At 39.1% G+C, this 19,110-nt stretch overlaps 2 protein-coding genes and 1 long non-coding RNA gene across 4 annotated transcripts; all 3 read left to right on the top strand.

Annotated features, from left to right (window-relative positions):
* Window positions 1-1,943: 1,943 nt before the first annotated feature.
* Window positions 1,944-2,723, top strand: LOC103723187 (protein DMP2; the record flags this gene model as incomplete). The annotated part of the gene is made up of 1 exon (XM_026800001.2): window positions 1,944-2,723. A coding segment is annotated over one exon (537 nt), but the record flags the coding sequence as incomplete, so codon positions are not given.
* A 2,208-nt stretch (window positions 2,724-4,931) lies between these two features.
* On the top strand, window positions 4,932-18,258 carry LOC103696011 (protein RESISTANCE TO PHYTOPHTHORA 1, chloroplastic). 2 transcript variants are annotated; one of them, XM_039132727.1, is made up of 5 exons: window positions 4,932-5,288; window positions 6,918-6,989; window positions 12,008-12,218; window positions 17,526-17,695; window positions 17,774-18,258. In XM_039132727.1, exons 1-5 carry the CDS (start codon window positions 4,947-4,949, stop codon window positions 17,798-17,800), a joined length of 822 nt encoding a protein of 273 aa, XP_038988655.1. In that variant the 5' UTR covers window positions 4,932-4,946; the 3' UTR covers window positions 17,801-18,258. The 2 variants fall into 2 exon arrangements, with proteins under 2 accessions (XP_038988655.1, XP_038988656.1); XM_039132728.1 differs by lacking the exon at window positions 6,918-6,989.
* On the top strand, window positions 14,441-15,901 carry LOC120112834. The gene is made up of 2 exons (XR_005514456.1): window positions 14,441-15,070; window positions 15,147-15,901. It is a non-coding gene; the product is annotated as an uncharacterized LOC120112834 (long non-coding RNA).
* Window positions 18,259-19,110: the final 852 nt, after the last annotated feature.

Below are 19,110 nucleotides of genomic sequence, written 5' to 3'. Positions count from 1 at the left end.
CTGGTATCCGCTATAGATATTCGATATAGGTGGCGTACTGAATGATATCCAGTATCGATATTCGGTACAGATGGTGTATCGACATTCGGGACGTCAAAAACAATTTCGTACCATACGGTATCGATATTATGCTAGTATGGCACCGGTACGGAGTTCAGCATTAGGATAGCAAATTTTGGGTTTAGCAATGCAATTAGAATTATTTTTCCATCTTTCTAGTTTCAACACTTCATATTTTGAAAATGCTGGAACAGTCTTCCATCACAAATTGGCATCCCGCAACGGAGAAGCATTACAGTTATCTTAGGTTCCCATCCTCGGCCATGGACTGTTGAAACTTTCCTTCGTGGTCTCCCTTCTCTTTTAAGAATACTCTTGCCTTGATTTTCCAATTCAAATGGCTCCAAACCGTCCTAAAAATAGAGTTTTATCTTGAGCATTCTTGAGGGACCTCAAGGTAATGCATGATGCGCATCTCCTGCAATATCTGTATTAACCTCTTCGAGCCAACGGTCAACTTCATGAAGCCACCACCAATGCACCTCGTTGTTTTATTTGATTGAAAAATTGGCTTCTCTTGAAATGAATACAAGCCAGACCCATACAAATGACATCATACAGCTATTTATATCATCAACAAATATAGGAGATACAACCAAAGCCCATTCCATGTACCCCCCCCCCCCCCCCCCAAAAAAAAAAAAGGCGCCACCCATGTACCTTTCTCTCTTTTATCAGACAAAATAATGAGTTTCTCCATAACTTCGTTTCAAGAATTTTTGAAATGTATACAAGCAAAGGCAGACCCATGCTAATTAGCCCTGCAAGAGGTTGTTCCGAAAGAGAAGTAGAAGAAGAATCATCTTCAAAGTTCATAAAGTCAAGTTTTAATTCCTAATAACAAGGCGATTGTTTACCTCGTACTCTTAATTATTCTACTTCATGTCTTTACTCCACCTTTGGAAGATGTATAGCCATTAATGCAACTACAATGGGAGGATTTTCCTCCAAATAACTACAAGGAGAGAAGAAGTGACAAGGAATACAAATTTAACAGCTCAGTCCTCGGTTATGATTTTTTTTTTCATGCCTACAGTTTTTTGCTTTTAAACATTAATTATGTCTTTTAAAATTTTCAATTAAATAGCTTTACCTCTAATTTATTTGACAAAGTTTTTTCCCCATCACAATTTATTGAAGCAAAGAAATCAAGAGAATTGATACCAACTGAATGGACGCGGGTTAGGAAAGTCCTCCATTTCTGGTGAGCAAAGTTAGAGAAGATTGACATCATGACACAAAAAAAGCCCTACTGAAATTAAAGTTAGAGAAGATTGACATCTGAAATTTAGCATCCTTTCCAGTTCGTGTTGAGCTTTACGTCGTCAAGTAACGTTTTGCTTTAATTACCAACTCCACCGGTGCACCCACAACAGCTCTTTCCGTATACACATATCATTGTATCTTCGAAACAAAAAAAAATATTCCTCTGTAAGCTCGCTTAACCCAGTTACCATCTCTTTGTTGATATTAACTTGTATGAAAGGGGGGCTCTTTTTTCTTGGTAGACTAGAATGAGATCCTAATTTTTTCAGATCTGAATTCAGATCCAAGATCATTTGACAATCAGCCAATCCTCACTGTGAGCATTCCTTTGAAGAAAAACTCAAAGTTGGCTACAGCTCTAAGGCAAGCTCACAAACCAAAGAGTGCAAGCAAAATAACTGTTGCCAAACTATACTTGCAAGCAACCTTCTCTCTTCCTCTACCATTGGTAGCTCACTCTCCTTATAAATATCAAGAGAAGAAGTCTCCTTTTGGATAGCCGGGGATTTATTAGACTACATAGATCACACCAAGGCAACAAATAACATGGCAGGAGATCACCAACAGTCCTCTGAGAAAATGAATTCAGCATCCAAGTCCCCTAGAAGTACTGAAACTATAGGGATAGGGCCTTCAAAGGAGTGGCTGACCTCATCAAGCTCCTCCCCACTGGTACTGTCTTCCTCTTCCAATTCCTCAATCCTCTATTAACCAACACCGGCCATTGCGGCACGGTCAACAAGTACTTGAGCGGCGTCCTCCTCGCCGTCTGTGGCTTCTCTTGTTGCTTCTCCTCCTTCACTGATAGCTACATTGGTAGCGATGGCAAGGTCTACTATGGGTTGGCGACGAAGGATGGGCTGTGGTCTTTCTCCGACCCGAACGCTGGCTCGAAGGACCTCTCCAAGTACAAGCTAAGGTTTGGAGATTTTGTTCATGCATTCCTCTCTCTGGTTGTGTTTTCAGTGATTGCACTCTTGGATGACAACACAGTGTCATGCTTTTATCCGTCTTTCGAGTTGGAGGAGAAGACGCTGCTCATGGTCTTGCCCACCGTGGTAGGCGGCCTAGCTAGTTCTGTGTTCATGATTTTCCCCAACAATCGACATGGAATAGGGTATGCTCCAACAGGGATCACAGACGATTCTGACTGAATTCTGGAAACCAACTCATGCTTCAGGGTACGTGATGGTTCATGTCAAAGAGTGTGTATTGTTTGTTTGAAAGAAGAGGAAGGCATGGTTCCATTTTCCTCTCATATGCACTAATCCAATCAGTAAATCAAAGATTATGATTTACTAAGTTCGTTTGATAAAGTACCATGTTTGCAGTGCTTGTTCCATTTTCTTTCATGTATTGACGTGCACAGTACTTGTATTTATCTGCAATGTTTGATCGAAGGAAAGCTGAACCGAGCCGGGTAAAATCTTCAATTTAAGGATTACATGAGAGTGCCCATTGTGTGGCGGATAAAGTTTGGAGGTCTTGCTACCAATGGCTTGGATTCGATTCTCGCTCTCACCCGATTTTGGCTAGTTTCCACTTATCCTAATTCTAAAAAAAAAAGGTTGCTTAATATTGTGATTAGCAGCACCAAACACCAATGATGGTAAAGGAAGCTTGAAGAAAAGGATGGGAGAGGGGATATGGGAAGAATTGATGAGGACAGAAGGGTTTAGACTTTCAAAACAAGTATGCTGTTGGTTTACAAAACTTTATTTTTTTTGTTAAATTCGAACCCTAATTCCCTTGCTCCCTCAAAAAAAAAAAAAACAAAAATTTTAAAAATTGATCCTCGGTTCTGTTGGATTGAGCTAATTCTAGATCCCTCTCTCTTAAACATAGAAGGGTACGATATGATGAGTAGAGGAAGCAGTTATTGCAACTGCAAGATCACGATGGAGCTATTAGTCAAGTTAAAAGTATTGTGATATGCTCTATTTGAATACAATGCAAGATTTTTTTTTTTTTTTTTTTTTGAGCTTTAAAGAAAAGTGGAGAGGATTTTGGTGCAGATGAGGTCACACTCCAAAGAGCCTCGAGCCCTCCAAGCTTAATTGAGATGGGCTTTGATCCTACATCCCTTGTAGGACAATGGAGGGATAATTTGATGATTATTCGTGAACTATACGTGGTTTTAATCAAAGTCTTGAAGACGACTTTAAAATTAAGTTAATGCAAGAATTGCTACGATCTTTTTTTTTTTTTTTTGCCCTAGTCAATATCCCTTACTAGGTCACGTTCAGAATGGGTTTAGGTTTCATGACGGGCTAGATCCCATCCAGAAACTCCCACATAGTCCCTACTTTTGACCCGTTTGAAGGCCTAGGTTCAACTTGCTAAAAATCATAGCCCAAGGTGGGCCCTTGGTCACAATTGAATTGGATCACACCCGCTTGGAGCTGAAAGGAATCCAAACCTTTTTTTATTATTATTTTCTTTTGCTTGAATAGGAGATTCACACATATCTAGTATGAATATATCTAAAAAAATCAAAAGACAATATATCTTGGAAGGCCCCAAGGGTAAGGGAACTATTAGTCCATAGCACCTCGTTAGAATAGTGAACGACAAAAGAGGCCATTCAATCTGTAGCTCCATTGGTTTCTCGATTTATATGCTTGACAACAAAAGGGATGTCTTCTCCCGATATTCTGAAATAATGGATGGGCACCACCTTCTTGGCTTGGCTCTGAATCCATTGAATCATTGTGGCAGAGTCTTCTTCCACCATGATAGTTTTGGCACCCAACTTGCGTCAAGCATAACTAGTCCCCTCATGTAGCTCTCAATTCTCTAGGACCGAGGTATCAAAATCAGAATGTTATCGGCAGCAACCAGCTTCATATCAGGGCTCTTGATCACAGAGCCAGCGCCACTTTTTTTTTTTGGTAAAAACAACATTTCATATAGTTTTTACATGAGTATAACTAGACAAGTCAAAAGTAAGAAGATACAAGGAAGAAGGGATATCAGCAACCCTCGTCCAGATTAGCTCACTGGAGTCTCGAGCCACGAAGGAGGCAACCCAATATGCAGCTCTGTTTGCCTCTCGAAAAACGTGTGCTGCCTGGAAGGACTCTGAACAATTTGCGAGTCTCACCAATCAATGGGTGGTCATCTCCGTAACGGTCCACTCTCCGTATCCAATCAATCATTATGGAGGAATTCTCCTCAAGGTGTACCCGCTCTGCTCTAAGCGCTCTCCTCGCATAGAAGATGCCCTCCGAGGCTGCCCGAAGCTCCGCCTCAATGGCAGTCAGGCCAGAGATGCTCCAACTCTCCGCCACTAGCAGCATGCCATGGTAGTCTCTAATCACAAATTCTGCACATTCATGCACGTCATTGCTGATATATCGCCATCAAAATTAACTTTGAGATGATAAAAAAAAAAAGAAAAAAAAGGAGAATACTTATTAAAAAGAAAAGGACAAATCTAGGCACGGTGACAGCGCCACTTCTTGCGTTGCCCTCCTAAATATAGCCACTAAAGTTTACCTCAAAAAAATTCGGGGGCAGGGACTCCCAACTCATGAACACCGTCCACGGCGCTACACAAGCAGGGAGCCGTCCAAAACCTTCAGTTGGATAACAAGAGAGTGAGAATAGCATAAAAGGGTATGAGGATGTTAAAGGCCTTCCATTTCTCATCTTGCTCCTCCTCTCCCCCTCTCAAGATAAGGGAGAGAAAAAAAATGTACTCGTTATACTCGGCAGCTCCCTGCAGCCCTAGAATTTCAAAATTTTCCATCATTTTCCCCACCTTGAAAACCAGCAGCTACGACGCCGGTTTTGGTCGCAGAACAAGGGTGAGGGCCGAGGCGCGCTCTGATGGTTTGGACACTCCCACCGTCCAAGAAAGCAGTGAACAACAAGAGGCAGGAAGCAGCAGCAACAGCAGTAAGAGCAAGCCGCCTCCTCTTCCTTCCGCTGCTCCCGACATTGATAAAAAGATTAAGAAGGTGAGGTTCCCTCCTAATCGTTTCATAATTCCTCTCTGTTTTCGAAATGTTTTGTAAACCTGCTTAATTTCAATGTGCTTGACGTTTGTTTTCCGGGATATATTGATTTAATGTGTTCCAAAAGGACAGAGATGCGAACAACTTCGGTAATGTTTGAACATTCTGAGGAAAGTTTTCTGGAGGTGATTAATGGATAGACGGAGAGGAGCAGGATAAGAAAGCAATGAAGAAATAAAAGGCTAAGAGAATACTGGGGTATCCGCTGCTAAATAATTAGATATTCAAACTCTTGCAGCCAAAACCTGGTTTGGTGATCTGGAGATGAAGTGGGTGCTGATCGATCTGCTGTGGTGGAAGACGAAGCGCCAATCTGCCATGGAGAGACGATCTGCACACAAAAAAGAAGAGAAAAGCTTGCCGGATTTGGCCTGGCTCCGACGAGGCCTAAGTCAGACAAGATATTAGAAATAATAGGTGTAGAATAATCCATATCGTCTGCATACTTGGGATCTTGAGCTCTTTTTATAGATGAAGAGTTTCTGTTCCATCAGAGTTGGATTCTTCAGAGTCCGAGTTTGAGTAGGAGACTATCTCTTAGTTTTTCTTATCTGGATCATCTGGAGAATAAAAATTCCACTGAAATTATCATTTGCTAGGCTACTTGTCGGTCCATGATAAGTAGGTCAAATTTTGGCCACAGCATATGCCCTCTATTTCCAAATTCTAGCCATTTTTTCAAACTTGAGCAAAGAAAGTAGTCACATTAGCCAACTGTAAGCGGGTTGAGGCTTATCTTGCCTCTCACATCTTTTAAAGTCACAGGTTGGGAGTGTGATCAAGTATGCAAACTCGACTGATTTGGGCTATTTAACATTTTTTGTTTTGAGAGATGCTGGGTTGGCTTTTTATGTTGAGAGCTGTTAGGGCTGACCTATACGAGGTCAGCTCTTCGACCTATGTGAGGTCAGCTCTTCGGTCTGCTTAGGTCCTGTTGGCTGACGAGCTGATCTCGCACAGGTCGACGAGTTGACCTCGTACCGGTCGTAGAGCTGATCTTGTATAGATCGTAAACTCGACCTTAGTAGCTATTAGCACAAATGGCGGCTCTCAAAATAAAAAGGGTTCAATGGCCCGGACTAGCTGAGGTTCGCACATTTGATCATACTCTTGATCCGTGACTTTAAGAGATGGACGGAGCAAGATAAGCCCAAACCTGCTTACAGTTGGCCAATTTGATTACTTTCTCCATCCAAGCTTGAAAAAAATGGCTCAGACTTGTAAGTGAGGGGTATGTGATGTGGCCTAAATTTGACTTGCATATTATGGGACGACATGTGGCCTAGCAGGAGGCCAATTTCAGTGAAACTCTTATTCCTCGGCTAGTTCAGATAAGAAAAGCCAAGAGGTAGTCACCTACTTAGATTTGGATTCTAAAGAGTCCAACTTCGATAGGATAGGGACTCTTCATCTATAAAAAGGGCTTAAGATCCCGAATATGTAGAAGACATAGGTTATTCTACACCATGCTCTCTTTTCTCTATTGCTGTTTCCAATCTCCTGTCTGACATAGGCATCAGAGGGCCCGATAGGAGCCAAATCTGGTGACCTCTGATTGCTTCTTTTTCGCAGGTTGGATCTCGTATTTCATCTCCCAGCTCCAGCCGAGCCAACCAATCTTTCCCAGATTGCCAACTTCGTCAGGTTGGGTTTTAAGTAGCACCACATGAATTGTTATACATTATATCACCCTCCATGTTTTATCTTTTTCCTTCTTCAAAAAGCATCATGAGAAGCCTTCTACAATCTCCTAACGCATTTCAACTAAAGATGAGGCTAAGATTTCCTAGAAATATTTGTCTAAAAAGAAACTTTTAATTAAAATTTAACTTCACGAGACTTGAAATTCTATACCTTCCTAACTTAACTTGTTTTTGGCCCATGTATTGCCTATTTAACAATTCTAGAGATGGTACTCATAATTTATATGAAAAGTAAATGCAAAATCATATAAGTCACGATATCGGGCTTGTAATGACTAGTCTTATGTCACATGGTGTAAAATGTTTGCTCTTACTATCTTGCCATGGCCCTAGTCTTAACTGCAATGACTACATCCAAAACAAAAGTAGAAATTAGTCACTTCAAAGATTCAACTTCTTGGTCATTATAAAGATCGTGTGGCATTAAAATCATAAAGATTTCTCTTCATAGTAATGAAATATATTACGTCAAGTAATTTCTTGGAACCGAATGAGATAACTAGCTAGAGCTACTTGCACTATGAAACTCTCCAATGAAAAACCCACCTCTATATTGACATAGTATATATAATACCCTAAAGCTTGAAAGATGCTACTAAAGAACATCAAAAGTCATATATTGTTGATTGTTCATCCTTAATATCAGATTGCCTATCAGCGGTGCAAATAGACCATGCTCCTTCTTACTGTTTGTTTCATCCTTTGAGCTATTAACTTCTACAGGCCCAATGCTAAATGTTCCTTCAACTGTGGTCCACACATGGCAAGTCATTGCTCTGCCAACATTAAACCTCATGCATTTTGATGAATACATCCTTTTCATGCACAAGATGGATAGTAGACAAGTAATACATGTCATATTTAGTTTTATTCACTTCTTAAAAATCATTTATATCAACTGATATCAAATCCTTGGAATAGGCAGAATTTTTATCAGTTTGCATGGATGTTTCCCTACCAACTCTTTAAAATGAACCTCTCATGTCATGATTTTTAGATGTTTCAGAAACTTTTTTGAGTTACAGAGCACATTGTTTTTGAAAATGCAAATGGAGAGAATGAATTATCCAGATAAATGAAATCATCACCTCCTGATTGTATTCCAACTTCTCCACTCCATGAGGTCCAACTAAAGAAATCTCCCCAATTGAGTTGGTTGAATTTGCACTTTTATGTGTAGTACTTCCATACTATGTTGATTGTCGACCATGATAGTCTCCCGAGCACAATACTCTGAATGGGAGCATCATAATTGGCACTGCTTTCCCTCTTTCTCATGATGTATCAAAAACTTAAACTATTGATTGGTGAAATATGGCATCCCTCAAGATTCTTAGAAATTGATTTCGGATATGCAATATAGACTCATCAAGTTTCTCCAAATATTTGATTAAGAATCATCACTGACAATGCTCCCATTTACATATAGTTTTTCCAGCAAATGCATCTAAACTGCATATCTGATTTGTTGGCAAATACATGACCAATTTACTTTTATATTCTTCTTCTTCTTGAAAATTACGGTTCTCATTTCAAGAGCCCATTAATATCTTGCTCTAGATTGCCATCCTAAGACAAGTTGGTAAGATTGTAAATGGCCAGTATACTTAGCTTGAAATGGGCGAAGAAAAGGTTTGTGTAACCCAAAGGGATCACTTACTCAATCACTTTAAATTTCATGTCTTGTCAGAGCCAATAGCATTCCTTTCATATACAAAAACTTATGATTACCTGTTATTTATAGTAGGGCCTTTCTTAAATTCTTCGTAGATACACCACTTAAGGAGTCAGTAACATTAAACAACTAACTCCATCTTGATAGCGTACTTCTCTTAATACCTAAAAGTATTTCATATATATTAATTAGAAAAGTCTAGCAAATATAATCAGCAGTTCCTAGAAATGTCTGCTAGACTTTTCATTTCTACTCTGTTGACTGATCTATTTAAATTGTGACCTTTCTAGATTTAGCTTATATCTTTTCTCTTTCTTGAGTATCTGTGAGAAGAGAGATTTTTTTAACTCAAAAGTGGCTAAACAATTAATTGATATAAAAAATTCTGGGCTCTTATTTTTATGTATGTATAGGAGAACTAGGAAAATTGATTCTTCAGTTATATATCTTCTGATGCATACTATTAGGTTGCAGTTTTTTTTTTCCTTTATTACCAGTTATAAAGGTGAAAAAAAGCAAGAAAATGACTAGTTATGAGTCTTTTATCAATCAAATCACATTTCATTGTAAATGGGCAGCTGAAGAACTGTAGAGTGAGGTTCATCAACATCCCCTTACTATTCCAGTCATTAGAAATAAATGTTCTGTTAATATGTCCATGTGGTAAGCCCCTGGCCCCCTACAATAGTCATCATCTAATCATACATGGTCAGAGACCAATATTGCTCTTTCTTTCCGACATATATGACAAGTTTGCAAATAATTGTTATTCTTTTTCTAAATGGTGCATTGTGTTATTATGTTGTATATATATTAATAGAGAAACATGGCTATTAAGCTTTGCAGTCATGTATTCTTTATTCATGGTGTAAGCCTAAACTTGGATTGCATCCATAGAGTCAGTGTACACATGTACACTCAATGTATTCATGCTAGTTGGGTATTATTTTCACAAGTCCATGTATAGGTTCATGCCCAGTTAGTTCATTCATTCAGTTTTTACTATTTTCTCATATTATAACCTAGGAACCTGGCTCCAAGACCATCACGAAAACTTTGACACGCTACGCATCACTGAGATCCCTGCTTTGTGATTATTGTTCCATGTGAGAAGCATTACGTTAAGTACATTGACAAGATTCATCGAACATTTGTCGCAATAGATGGATTTAGTTCTCAGTCTGCACTGGAAATCTTGTCTAATGAGATAATTCTTTGTGGTATCTGGAGTGATCAGACTTTTATCAGAAACTGATTTCCAATTAACTGCAAAGAGTTGGTAAGAGTTAACTATATAAGGTCTGGTTTGTCTTTGCATATCTTCTGCTTTATTGTTAGTCCTGTATTCATAAGTTTCTGGCTTAAATGTTTTGGAGTTGTGAATTTTGATAAGCAGTGTTGACGACTCTTGAGATCCATATGATGGGTAGATTTTTCTGAATTTTCTCCACATCCAGGAGAATGGCACATTTTAACCTCCATTTACTTTCAACATGTTTTCAGTTTCTTTGTTAAAACTCTTTTGGCTGTCCTCCCTTCTGCTTTTTCTACTTTCATCTACCTATTTAAACTAAATTAGATTCCAAGTTCACTATCATTTGCTTTTAACTGTTAAAAAGGACATCTTGTAAAGCCACTTTAAACACTAATTGTCTTTTTTTAATTGCATTTTTGCTTTTTTTTCCCTTTTGTTTCACACAAGTTATCTTGATGCCTAAGTCATCATTAGCATATAGACTGGCCTGTAATGCCTTGCCCAAATTTGGATAGTTGACCTTATTTAATCTTGGTAAGTTGTGCTCACCTATGTTTCTTAGGGCAGAAAAAGGGTGGCCTAGTGTATGGAGCTCCCGCAATTGTTGGGTTTGGAGAGGGTTAGATTTATGCAGTGTTACCTGGGCATATGAAGAGGCCGTGTCCATGTTTTGAACCCGTGACTCTAGGTTACAATGGAGCAATCTTTGTTTCTCAAAACCTATGTACCCAAAAGCTTTAGTCCTCGCCATTTATTCCATACTGCACCATCTACCTACCTGGTTTGCTATCAGTAATTGTTCATACCTTGCTGGCCAGATGTGGCATCACTTTTACTGTTAGTTGCCAACTATTGCTTAGGATTCCTGGGGCTTTCTTCTAGGCTTCTTAGTTCTTATTCAGTCAGCTTATGCAATCATCATATGTGCCCTTCCTGATCTTGCCATGTTCTGTTATAGACAATTAGACACCATTGAGTTTTTGCCTTCTACTCTCCACGAATATTATCTTATTTTCAATAAATTCCATCCATCACATCTTTGGCCTTTTATGCCTTCTTTTCTTCAGATCGATCTTCTTTAATGTGCCTTTGGCTTGCCTTTGTGCCGTTCTTTTGTGTGACCATCTGCCTTTTGGTTTTGGGTTCTAACTTTATTTTCTTATGTAAACCTTTTCTGCCTCTGTAGTCTTTAGCGTTGATTAATAGGTTTGTATCATCCTTGGCTTTAGACATGTATTCGGCTGTCATAATCAACTTATATCGAGACTCCATGTTGGTCTTTACTATTGTGAATTAACTTCTATAGGCCACCTGCTTCCCTATAAGTCGACATTATTGCCTTGTCAAAAATGTTTGACCATGTCTTCGACATCTGTAAGCATTGTTTTCCATTGTGATGTTGCAAGATCAATGGGTCTCTTGACCGCTTCTACTATTTAGAGGCTCCTTTATCCAGTTTTAGGCTACTATGCTACCTCCTTTCTGTTCTTCTTCCCAAACAATGGATTTCACTATCTGGTTATTCTATCTTTCATGTGGCATATTGAGATATGATCCTCCTCGAGTAGAAAGCACATGCTAAGAATTACTAACATAGCCTATCATGAAGTGGATACTAAATATAAAGTGCCTTTTACTTTTTAATAATTTTAATGAGTTTATGCATGCATTATGTGTAAAGTGTGGGTATAGATGCATCTCTAATGCAGGCTCATGGTCATTGGATGTAAGTTTTATAGGTGATTGTATTGGCTTCATGTCCTTTTAAATATCCACTGCAGCACTTTCACCTGAATTTTTAAAAACAAAAAAAGGGGGGAAAATGAAGGATGACTATAATCCCTAGCTCAACAGATTACATGGCGTCTTTTGAAATTTTGTTGGATTTCATCAACTTCATCGTGTTTCTCAATCCACATTCTGTTTTCACTCTTAGTGATTTTCTAGACTATTGTTTCCCATAACTGATGGGTGCATAGACATTTGATTGCGTGCATATGCAGCTTCCTAAGCTTTATTTCATTAACAGGTTGCTCAGAAGACTGCTGCGACTTTTGCACCAAGAGCTTCCACCGCCACCAAGAATCCAGCTGTACCTGGAACTGCTTTATATACTCTTTTCGAGGTTCAAGGCTATGCCTCAATGTTATTTGGTGGAGCCCTTTCATTTAATCTGATATTCCCATCAAATGAACCAGATATATGGAGACTAATGGGGATGTGGTCCGTTTGGATGTTCAGTAAGTTATGCTCCATTCTTGAAATCTCTGGCCTGTTTCTTTTCAAATCTTTTCTTGTATCCGTTTTCATCCTATCCCCATACGGTAATGGAATTCTTGAAACACTGTCAAAACGACCGACCATTATATTTTCTGCTTTTGCTTTCTTGGTCTTTGATAATCTTTTCCTTTTTGGCCTTTCTCCTCTTTATGCATATGTTTCTGCAAAAAAGTTCTTTATCAGTGACGAAAGAAAAAAAAGTAATCAAATATATCTTTGTGCATGACTCTCATCCATGTAAATCTTTTGATGCCTCTCCACTTTGGAAACTACTCAAAAAGAAGCTTTATGCTTCCTCTAAATTCAATATGCTTCTTTATATGTTTTGTTTAAAAAAATCAATAACAATGTCAACATTTGGAGGAACTCCCTAGAAGTATTTTAGGTTCAAGTCTCTCAACCTTAAGGTCATATGGAAGTTTTCTGTTGGTGGGTACTAAGCTATTAAAGTTACGATGTTTTCTCTATATCTTGGAGTCATGTTTCATGCTCTATCGTCAAAATCTCTGTAGTAGTACACTGGACAGCTTCTCTTAGCCTTGCAACTTGTTCTAGTTTGCTACTTTACTATTGCAGCTTGCAATCTGAGTTAATATTCCAATCAGATGAAGGATTTGAACCCCCTCCATCATCCATAACTATCAATTTATTCATTGACTAAGATTTGCTTGTATCTGATACTAACATATTTTATGAATTTTAGGAGCATCTTGTTATTAAGGTACACTAAGAACATCTTTACAAAAAGACATGCAAAATCCATCTTATCTAAATTTGTTAAACAAATGAAGAACTTTTTGAGGCATCTTGTAATGGTACACATTGAACAGAATCTTGCGCTCCATATCCAATTAAAAGTCTTTTTACTGGAGTTGGGTATTCAGGGAAATGCCAAGTAAGTGAATTTAGCTTCCGTAGTGATATGCACAGTATAAAAAAATGTGAACCCTAACCCACTCGTCCTAAAAATTACTAGATTTTTTTTTGCATGTTTACTTTTTTGGAGATTTGAATTGTCATAATTTTCTTAAACTATTTGATTAAAGATTAATGTACACCACAACTAGAATAATCAAGGTTAAAAGTTTCACATGGTTTGAGGCACCCTAAGGATGCTCTTCCCTTTAGAGCAGCACTTGCGCTACCATGGTGCAAATGGATAATGTAGCCTACTCCCTATATAAAAGAACAACTTCACTGCTAGTGATATGCACAGTATAAAAATATTCATTGTCAAATGTGGCCTCATTAAATGTGAAACCTAACTCACTTGTCCTAAAAATTACTAGTTTTTTTTTTGCATGTTTACTTTTTCGGAGATCTGAATTGTCATAATTTTCTAAAACTATTTGATTAAAGAGTAATGTACACCACAAATAGAATAATCAAGGTTAAAAGTTTCACATGGTTCGAGGCACCCTAAGGATGCTTTTCCCTTTAGAGCACTTGTGCTACCATGGTGCAAATGGATAATGTAGCCTACTCCCTATATAAAAGAACAACTTCACTGCTAGTGATATGCACAGTATAAAAATATTCATTAATTATGGCCTTATTAAATGTGAAACCTAACCCACTTGTCCTACAAATTACTAGATTTTTTTTTTTGCACGTTTACTTTGTTGGAGATCTGAATTGTCATAATTTTCTTAAACTATCTGATTAAAGATTAATGTTCACCACAAATAGAATAATCAAGGTTAAAAGTTTCACATGGTTTGAGGCAGCGTATGCCGAACCGGCCCGTACCGGCCGGTACGGGCCGGTACAAACCGGTCCGGCCAGCTACCGGTACGGCGGAGCCGTGGAAACCGGTACAGGCCGGTTCCTTGCCGGAGACGAAGAAGGCGAGGAGAAAAAGAGGGAGCACGGGGAAGAGAGGGAGGGAGCCCACCTTCCGCCGCCATCGGAGAGCCGCGGAGGGGCGTCGGAGGCCGGTGGGGGGCGGCGGAGCCGGGCGGGGGACGGGGGAGAGGGCCGCGGCCGCCGCAGCGCCCCCGCGGGCTCCGCCGCCCCCCACCGGCCTCCGACGCCCCTCCGCGGTTCTCCGATGGCGGCCGAAGGTGGGCTCTCTCCCTCTCTTCCCCGCGCTCTCTCTGGTTCTCTTCTTCTTCCCCGGTTCCGGCGGGGAAGAGCTTCCCGGTTCCGGCGGGGAAGAGCTTCCCGGTTCGTACCGCCCGGAGCACGGTACGAACCGGCCCGTACCGGTCCGGTAGGCAACCGGTACGCCTACCGGACCCGGTACGCCTACCGGACCCGGTACGGTGGACCTTGGTTTGAGGCATCCCAAGGATGCTCTTTCCGTTAGAGCAGCACTTGCACTACCATGGTGCATATGGATAATGTAGCCTACTCCCTATATGAAGGAACAACTTCACTGCTTTCTTGTGTTGTACTCCTAAGGGAAGGACGAGGGATTAATTCAATTTAACTAAACTTAGAGGAAAAACCAAGTAGTAAGAACTCAAATAGTGGACTGACTCACTGTACCGATTCATTATTTCTTTCCCTTAAGACTTATACTCGCTTTGTCTCAAGTGAGAGAGAACTTTATTGCAAGTTGAAAGATTGACTGGATGACCCTTACCCATTCTATCTAAATGAATGGATGCTAAGAGAAGGTTTTCAAGGATTCTTTCCAGTGATTGATGCAATCTTTATGCCTGGGAGCATCTGTTAATTCAGTGGGTATATTTTTGGGTTGTCGTGTCATGGAAAGGGGATGTCTGTTTTGCATGTAGAAGTGGGGAATATTTACGTGTGTGTGTGTGTCGAGAGAGAGAGAGAGAGAGAGAGAGAGAGAGAGAGAGAGGTCAGATCATGGTGGGCTGGCACACAGAGAGAGAGAGAGAGAGAGAGAGGTCAGATCATGGTGGGCTGGCACACAGAGAGAGAGAGAGAGAGAGAGAGAGAGGTCAGATCATGGTGGGTTGGCTGAATTGAACCTAGCCGCTCATGCATGTACTGATGAGGCACCAAGGTGCATGGCTTCACAAGACCAAAGATAAGTGGCACCCACCCATTTCTGTCAACAATGTGTGTCTGTTCCAAGTCTTAGACACGAAAGCTTTATGAACAGTAGACTCTTTTTTTTTTTTTGCGGCTCAATAAAGTGGAGTAGTATTTTGGCAGCTTACTCCCTGGCTTCAATACTATAGAGCTACCTATATTTACAGAGAAGTGGATAAGGATGCTGATTGGTTAGCAGGTTATGCTATCTCTAAGCAACTTGTTTTCTCATGGCAGGACTCTGATCCTATTGATGGACTTGATCTCCTTTGGGCGGATCAGTTAGGAGTTTCTTATCCAAGGAAGACTTAAATAAAAGCATAGTAGTATAAGCAAATGTAGGCATGGAAAACTCACTGATTCTGCATGATAGGAGTCTTTCCAATCACTAAGCAGTAGTTTAGGATGTAAATTATTGAATTTGCTTGTCTATTTAGTCCCTTATCTTTAGGTATTAAAATCTCACTCCAATAATTGTAATGATATATTATGGGATCAGCGGATGATGCCACCTTTGATTCTAGAATATTTTTATTCCTTTACTGTTTGACTTTTTGATTTGTATTCTAAGTCAACTCTTCACCTTTTAAAGTTTCACGATTTTCTCCTGATTTGTGAAAATCTTTATGGATAATGTGCAAAAAAATTGTTTCTATGCTGTGATCAAACTTGTAGAGGTCAATATCACAGAGAAGAAAGGCAGATCGTCTTTCATTAATGGATTTATTTCTTATGTGCTTCCAAATAGACAGATGTACTGATGGTTTTTATAATCATTAATGTCTCTAGTAGGTGAAGTGAATTGAAGAAGCAGGTGTCAACACATTTACAGATGGTTTTTATAAAAGATTGACTTAAGCTGCAAGAGTTGTTTAGCCAGTACTCCATGGATTGTATTACGACTTGTTTCATGCTATTAATGGCTTAAGCACATTTGTTGAAGAACTCAACCAATAGTACATGGTCATCAGGTTATGTAGAAAATTCATTTAACAGTCATGTTCATCAGGTTTTGTGGACAAATGCTCATCAGATTCGGCACTTACTTTATTAAACTGTACTATCTCTAGGTTTTTTTAAGACAGGTAGGCTGAACCCTAAAAGGCTTGAGTCTTACCTACAATTTATTAGTCCTAAAGTTTTTCTATAGGTTATACACTTTTATACCAAAATTTATATGTTAGACATTCGTACACAAGATGTCCTACCCAAGGTTTTAAATCTTGTGGGACAAGAGTCCCAGTTTCTCTACAGAATGGGATGCACCGTTGTCCTGTCCCATCCCGGTAGGTGTCTTGGTCGAGTGTCCCAATAGGTGCCCTTCTTCTCTCTACCCTACTTTCCTTTTTTTCTCTTTGTTTTTTCTCTTCTTTTATTTCTTCCTTCTTTTCTTTCAATTTCTTCTTCCTTCCTTTCCTTTGTCTTCCTCTTTCCTTCCCTTCTTCCTTCTTACTTTTTTTTCTTCTCCCTTCCTTTTTCTTCTTCTTTCCTTCCCTTCTTCCTTCTTACTTTCTTTTCTTCTGGCTTCCTTTCTTTCTTTCCTTTTTCTCTTTCTTTCCCTGTGTAGATGTGTTATGGAGTCCCACCCCTATCTCAGTCCCATTATATCATAAGAAGGGAACAATAGGGCTGGGATGCCCCTTGTCCCGCCAAGATCTAAAACCTTGATCTTATTTTTGAAAAGTTTAATAATAGAAGTCAAGTTACTCATGCTGGACTTCTAGTGCATCATTTTAGAGCATCCTCGTCTTTTTCAAATTCTACATTTTCTTTTTGTCTTCTTGCTGTACTTGCAAGGTTTAAGCAAACAACATTGATTCAACAGATTAATTTGAAGATAATGATAGCACTTAACTAAAGATGATGGTTATGGCTTGACTGCCCCCATGGCATACCCTATGCCTAAGTCACGGTGAACCATCGAAGTTGAGAACCTACACTGTTCATCAAATGTAGACCAAAATATACACAGAGAACCAATGCAAATTTTTGTGGTGTTCAAAAACCATCCATTTTGTTCATCTAGTCGTCAAAATGTTTGAATTTTGTTCATAGGCAGTCTGGACATTTTACATTATGATGAAAAGTGCAGGTCATTGATTTAGATGTCCCACCATCATGGATCTTTGGTTATATACACTGTAGGCATTAAACCATCCCAATATATTAATATTACGTCAGTTAAGCTGTGATAGAGAATGTACATTCCCTCCAATAATCATGTAACTTTTTGCTAATTGATTTAAATCTTTATGCAGCTATACCTTCCCTTAGAGCGCGCGACTGCTCTAAGAATGAGAAAGAAGCTCTGAACTACCTCTTTCTTCTCATCCCTCTACTCAATGTTGTGATACCATTTTTCTGGAAGTCTTTCTCCATTGTCTGGTCTGCAGATACCATAACTTTCTTTGTGATGTATGCATGGAAGGTATTATCTCGGATTCTTATAAGCTACTGACTTTATCCATATTTATCCTTTACCCTAAATAAATACACCTGTCTACAGCTTGGGTGGCTTCAGAGGTCAGAATGAAGACTGGTTTGGTGGTTAAAGTTCAACAAATTTCTCATTCGAAGTAAATAAGCCCAGGTGTTAACACAAATAGTGACAAGGAAGTTTCCTTCAAAATTATCTCAAGATTTAAACACTGAATTTGAAGCTTTTGAGCCTATGACTCGATTGAACAGACTGATGTATATTCGCCTTCCGAGTACGACAGAAATCAACTTGTGCTTGTGGCAATTCAGTCTTTTTATTCATGTAAATAAGAGGAGTATTGCAAGGAACTTGCCTTGGGATAGGAATGGGAAATTGGTGGAGGAACCTGGTTATTAAGGGGCTTGTTCTGAAGGAAGCAAACATTTTCATCTTCCCCTTATTTGTGTAACTAGATAAATTTGTTGGTGTCAATGTTAGATGAACTGATATTTTTTATCGGTTACATACTATAGTGACCGAGAGTATTTGCTTGCTTTATTACTTTATCTTTACATGTTTACAATATCTTATAGGTTTTCTAATGTTAGATGAACTCAATGCCAATATTGGCTTAGCCATGGAGGGTATAGCATCGAATGCATCACTTAAAAATACAAATTTAAAACAATGTTTTAAATTGTGAATTTGAGTAAGGTTTTGAAATTTGAATTTGGTTTTCATAGCATGAAAGGTGATGGGCTACCCTCGGATGCATCATGGAAGGCCTGAAGTGAGAATGAGCCCTTTTATTTTGCAAGATATTTTTTTAGACTGGGTCTTATGTTTGGGTAGAGTTTTTTCCTGTCATTTGTGGCTTTTTTAGGTGTTTTCTCTTTAATTTTTTCTTTTCTTTCCTTCGCCTCCTGCCTGCAACTTTTGTCTCATTTTATTTATCAATCAAATATGGGGTGGTTTGCTGCTGTTTTGCTTAGAAAAAAAAAGGTTTTCAAAAAACTGATAACAGAAGCAAGGAATAATAATAATTTTGTGCAAATGCCTTCTTTAGCATCCATGGCAATGTGGTATTTTACTAATTTGTAGAGAAAAAAGAACACAAAATTAATAAGGGTACAAAACATGCACTTATAATCAATGCTGTCAAACTAAAACTCGGATCAAAACCTTAAACCTAACATAATTAATTATGGGGCTCCAATTTTGGAAAGAATTCATCTAAATTACAGTCTGAGAGATGGGACAGTCCCTTCTAGGGTAGCCCTCCCCTCTGACCCATGGTTCGTTGATCATATTTTTCATAAGAAATTCAGTTTCATTCCTATCATGAATCCTCAACCATTCAAATGAAATGGCTGATTTTGGGACTGAATGCAATGAGGCTGAGTTTGGTTGAATTGTGGATTTGG

Source organism: Phoenix dactylifera, chromosome 13 (assembly GCF_009389715.1).
Source record: "Phoenix dactylifera cultivar Barhee BC4 chromosome 13, palm_55x_up_171113_PBpolish2nd_filt_p, whole genome shotgun sequence".
Classification (NCBI taxonomy): domain Eukaryota; kingdom Viridiplantae; phylum Streptophyta; class Magnoliopsida; order Arecales; family Arecaceae; genus Phoenix; species Phoenix dactylifera.
Note: the sequence above shows the minus strand (reverse complement) of the source record. Positions and strands in the feature narration are given on the sequence as shown.

Excerpts from the sequence above, each read along its gene's own strand:
- LOC103696011 (XM_039132727.1), top strand. The coding sequence starts at position 4,947 with ATGAGGATGTTAAAGGCCTTCCATTTCTCATCTTGCTCCTCCTCTCCC. Across the intron at positions 6,990-12,007 it reads CAGATTGCCAACTTCGTCAG|GTTGCTCAGAAGACTGCTGC; the intron begins GTTGGGTTTTAA and ends TTTCATTAACAG. Across the intron at positions 12,219-17,525 it reads GTGGTCCGTTTGGATGTTCA|CTATACCTTCCCTTAGAGCG; the intron begins GTAAGTTATGCT and ends ATCTTTATGCAG.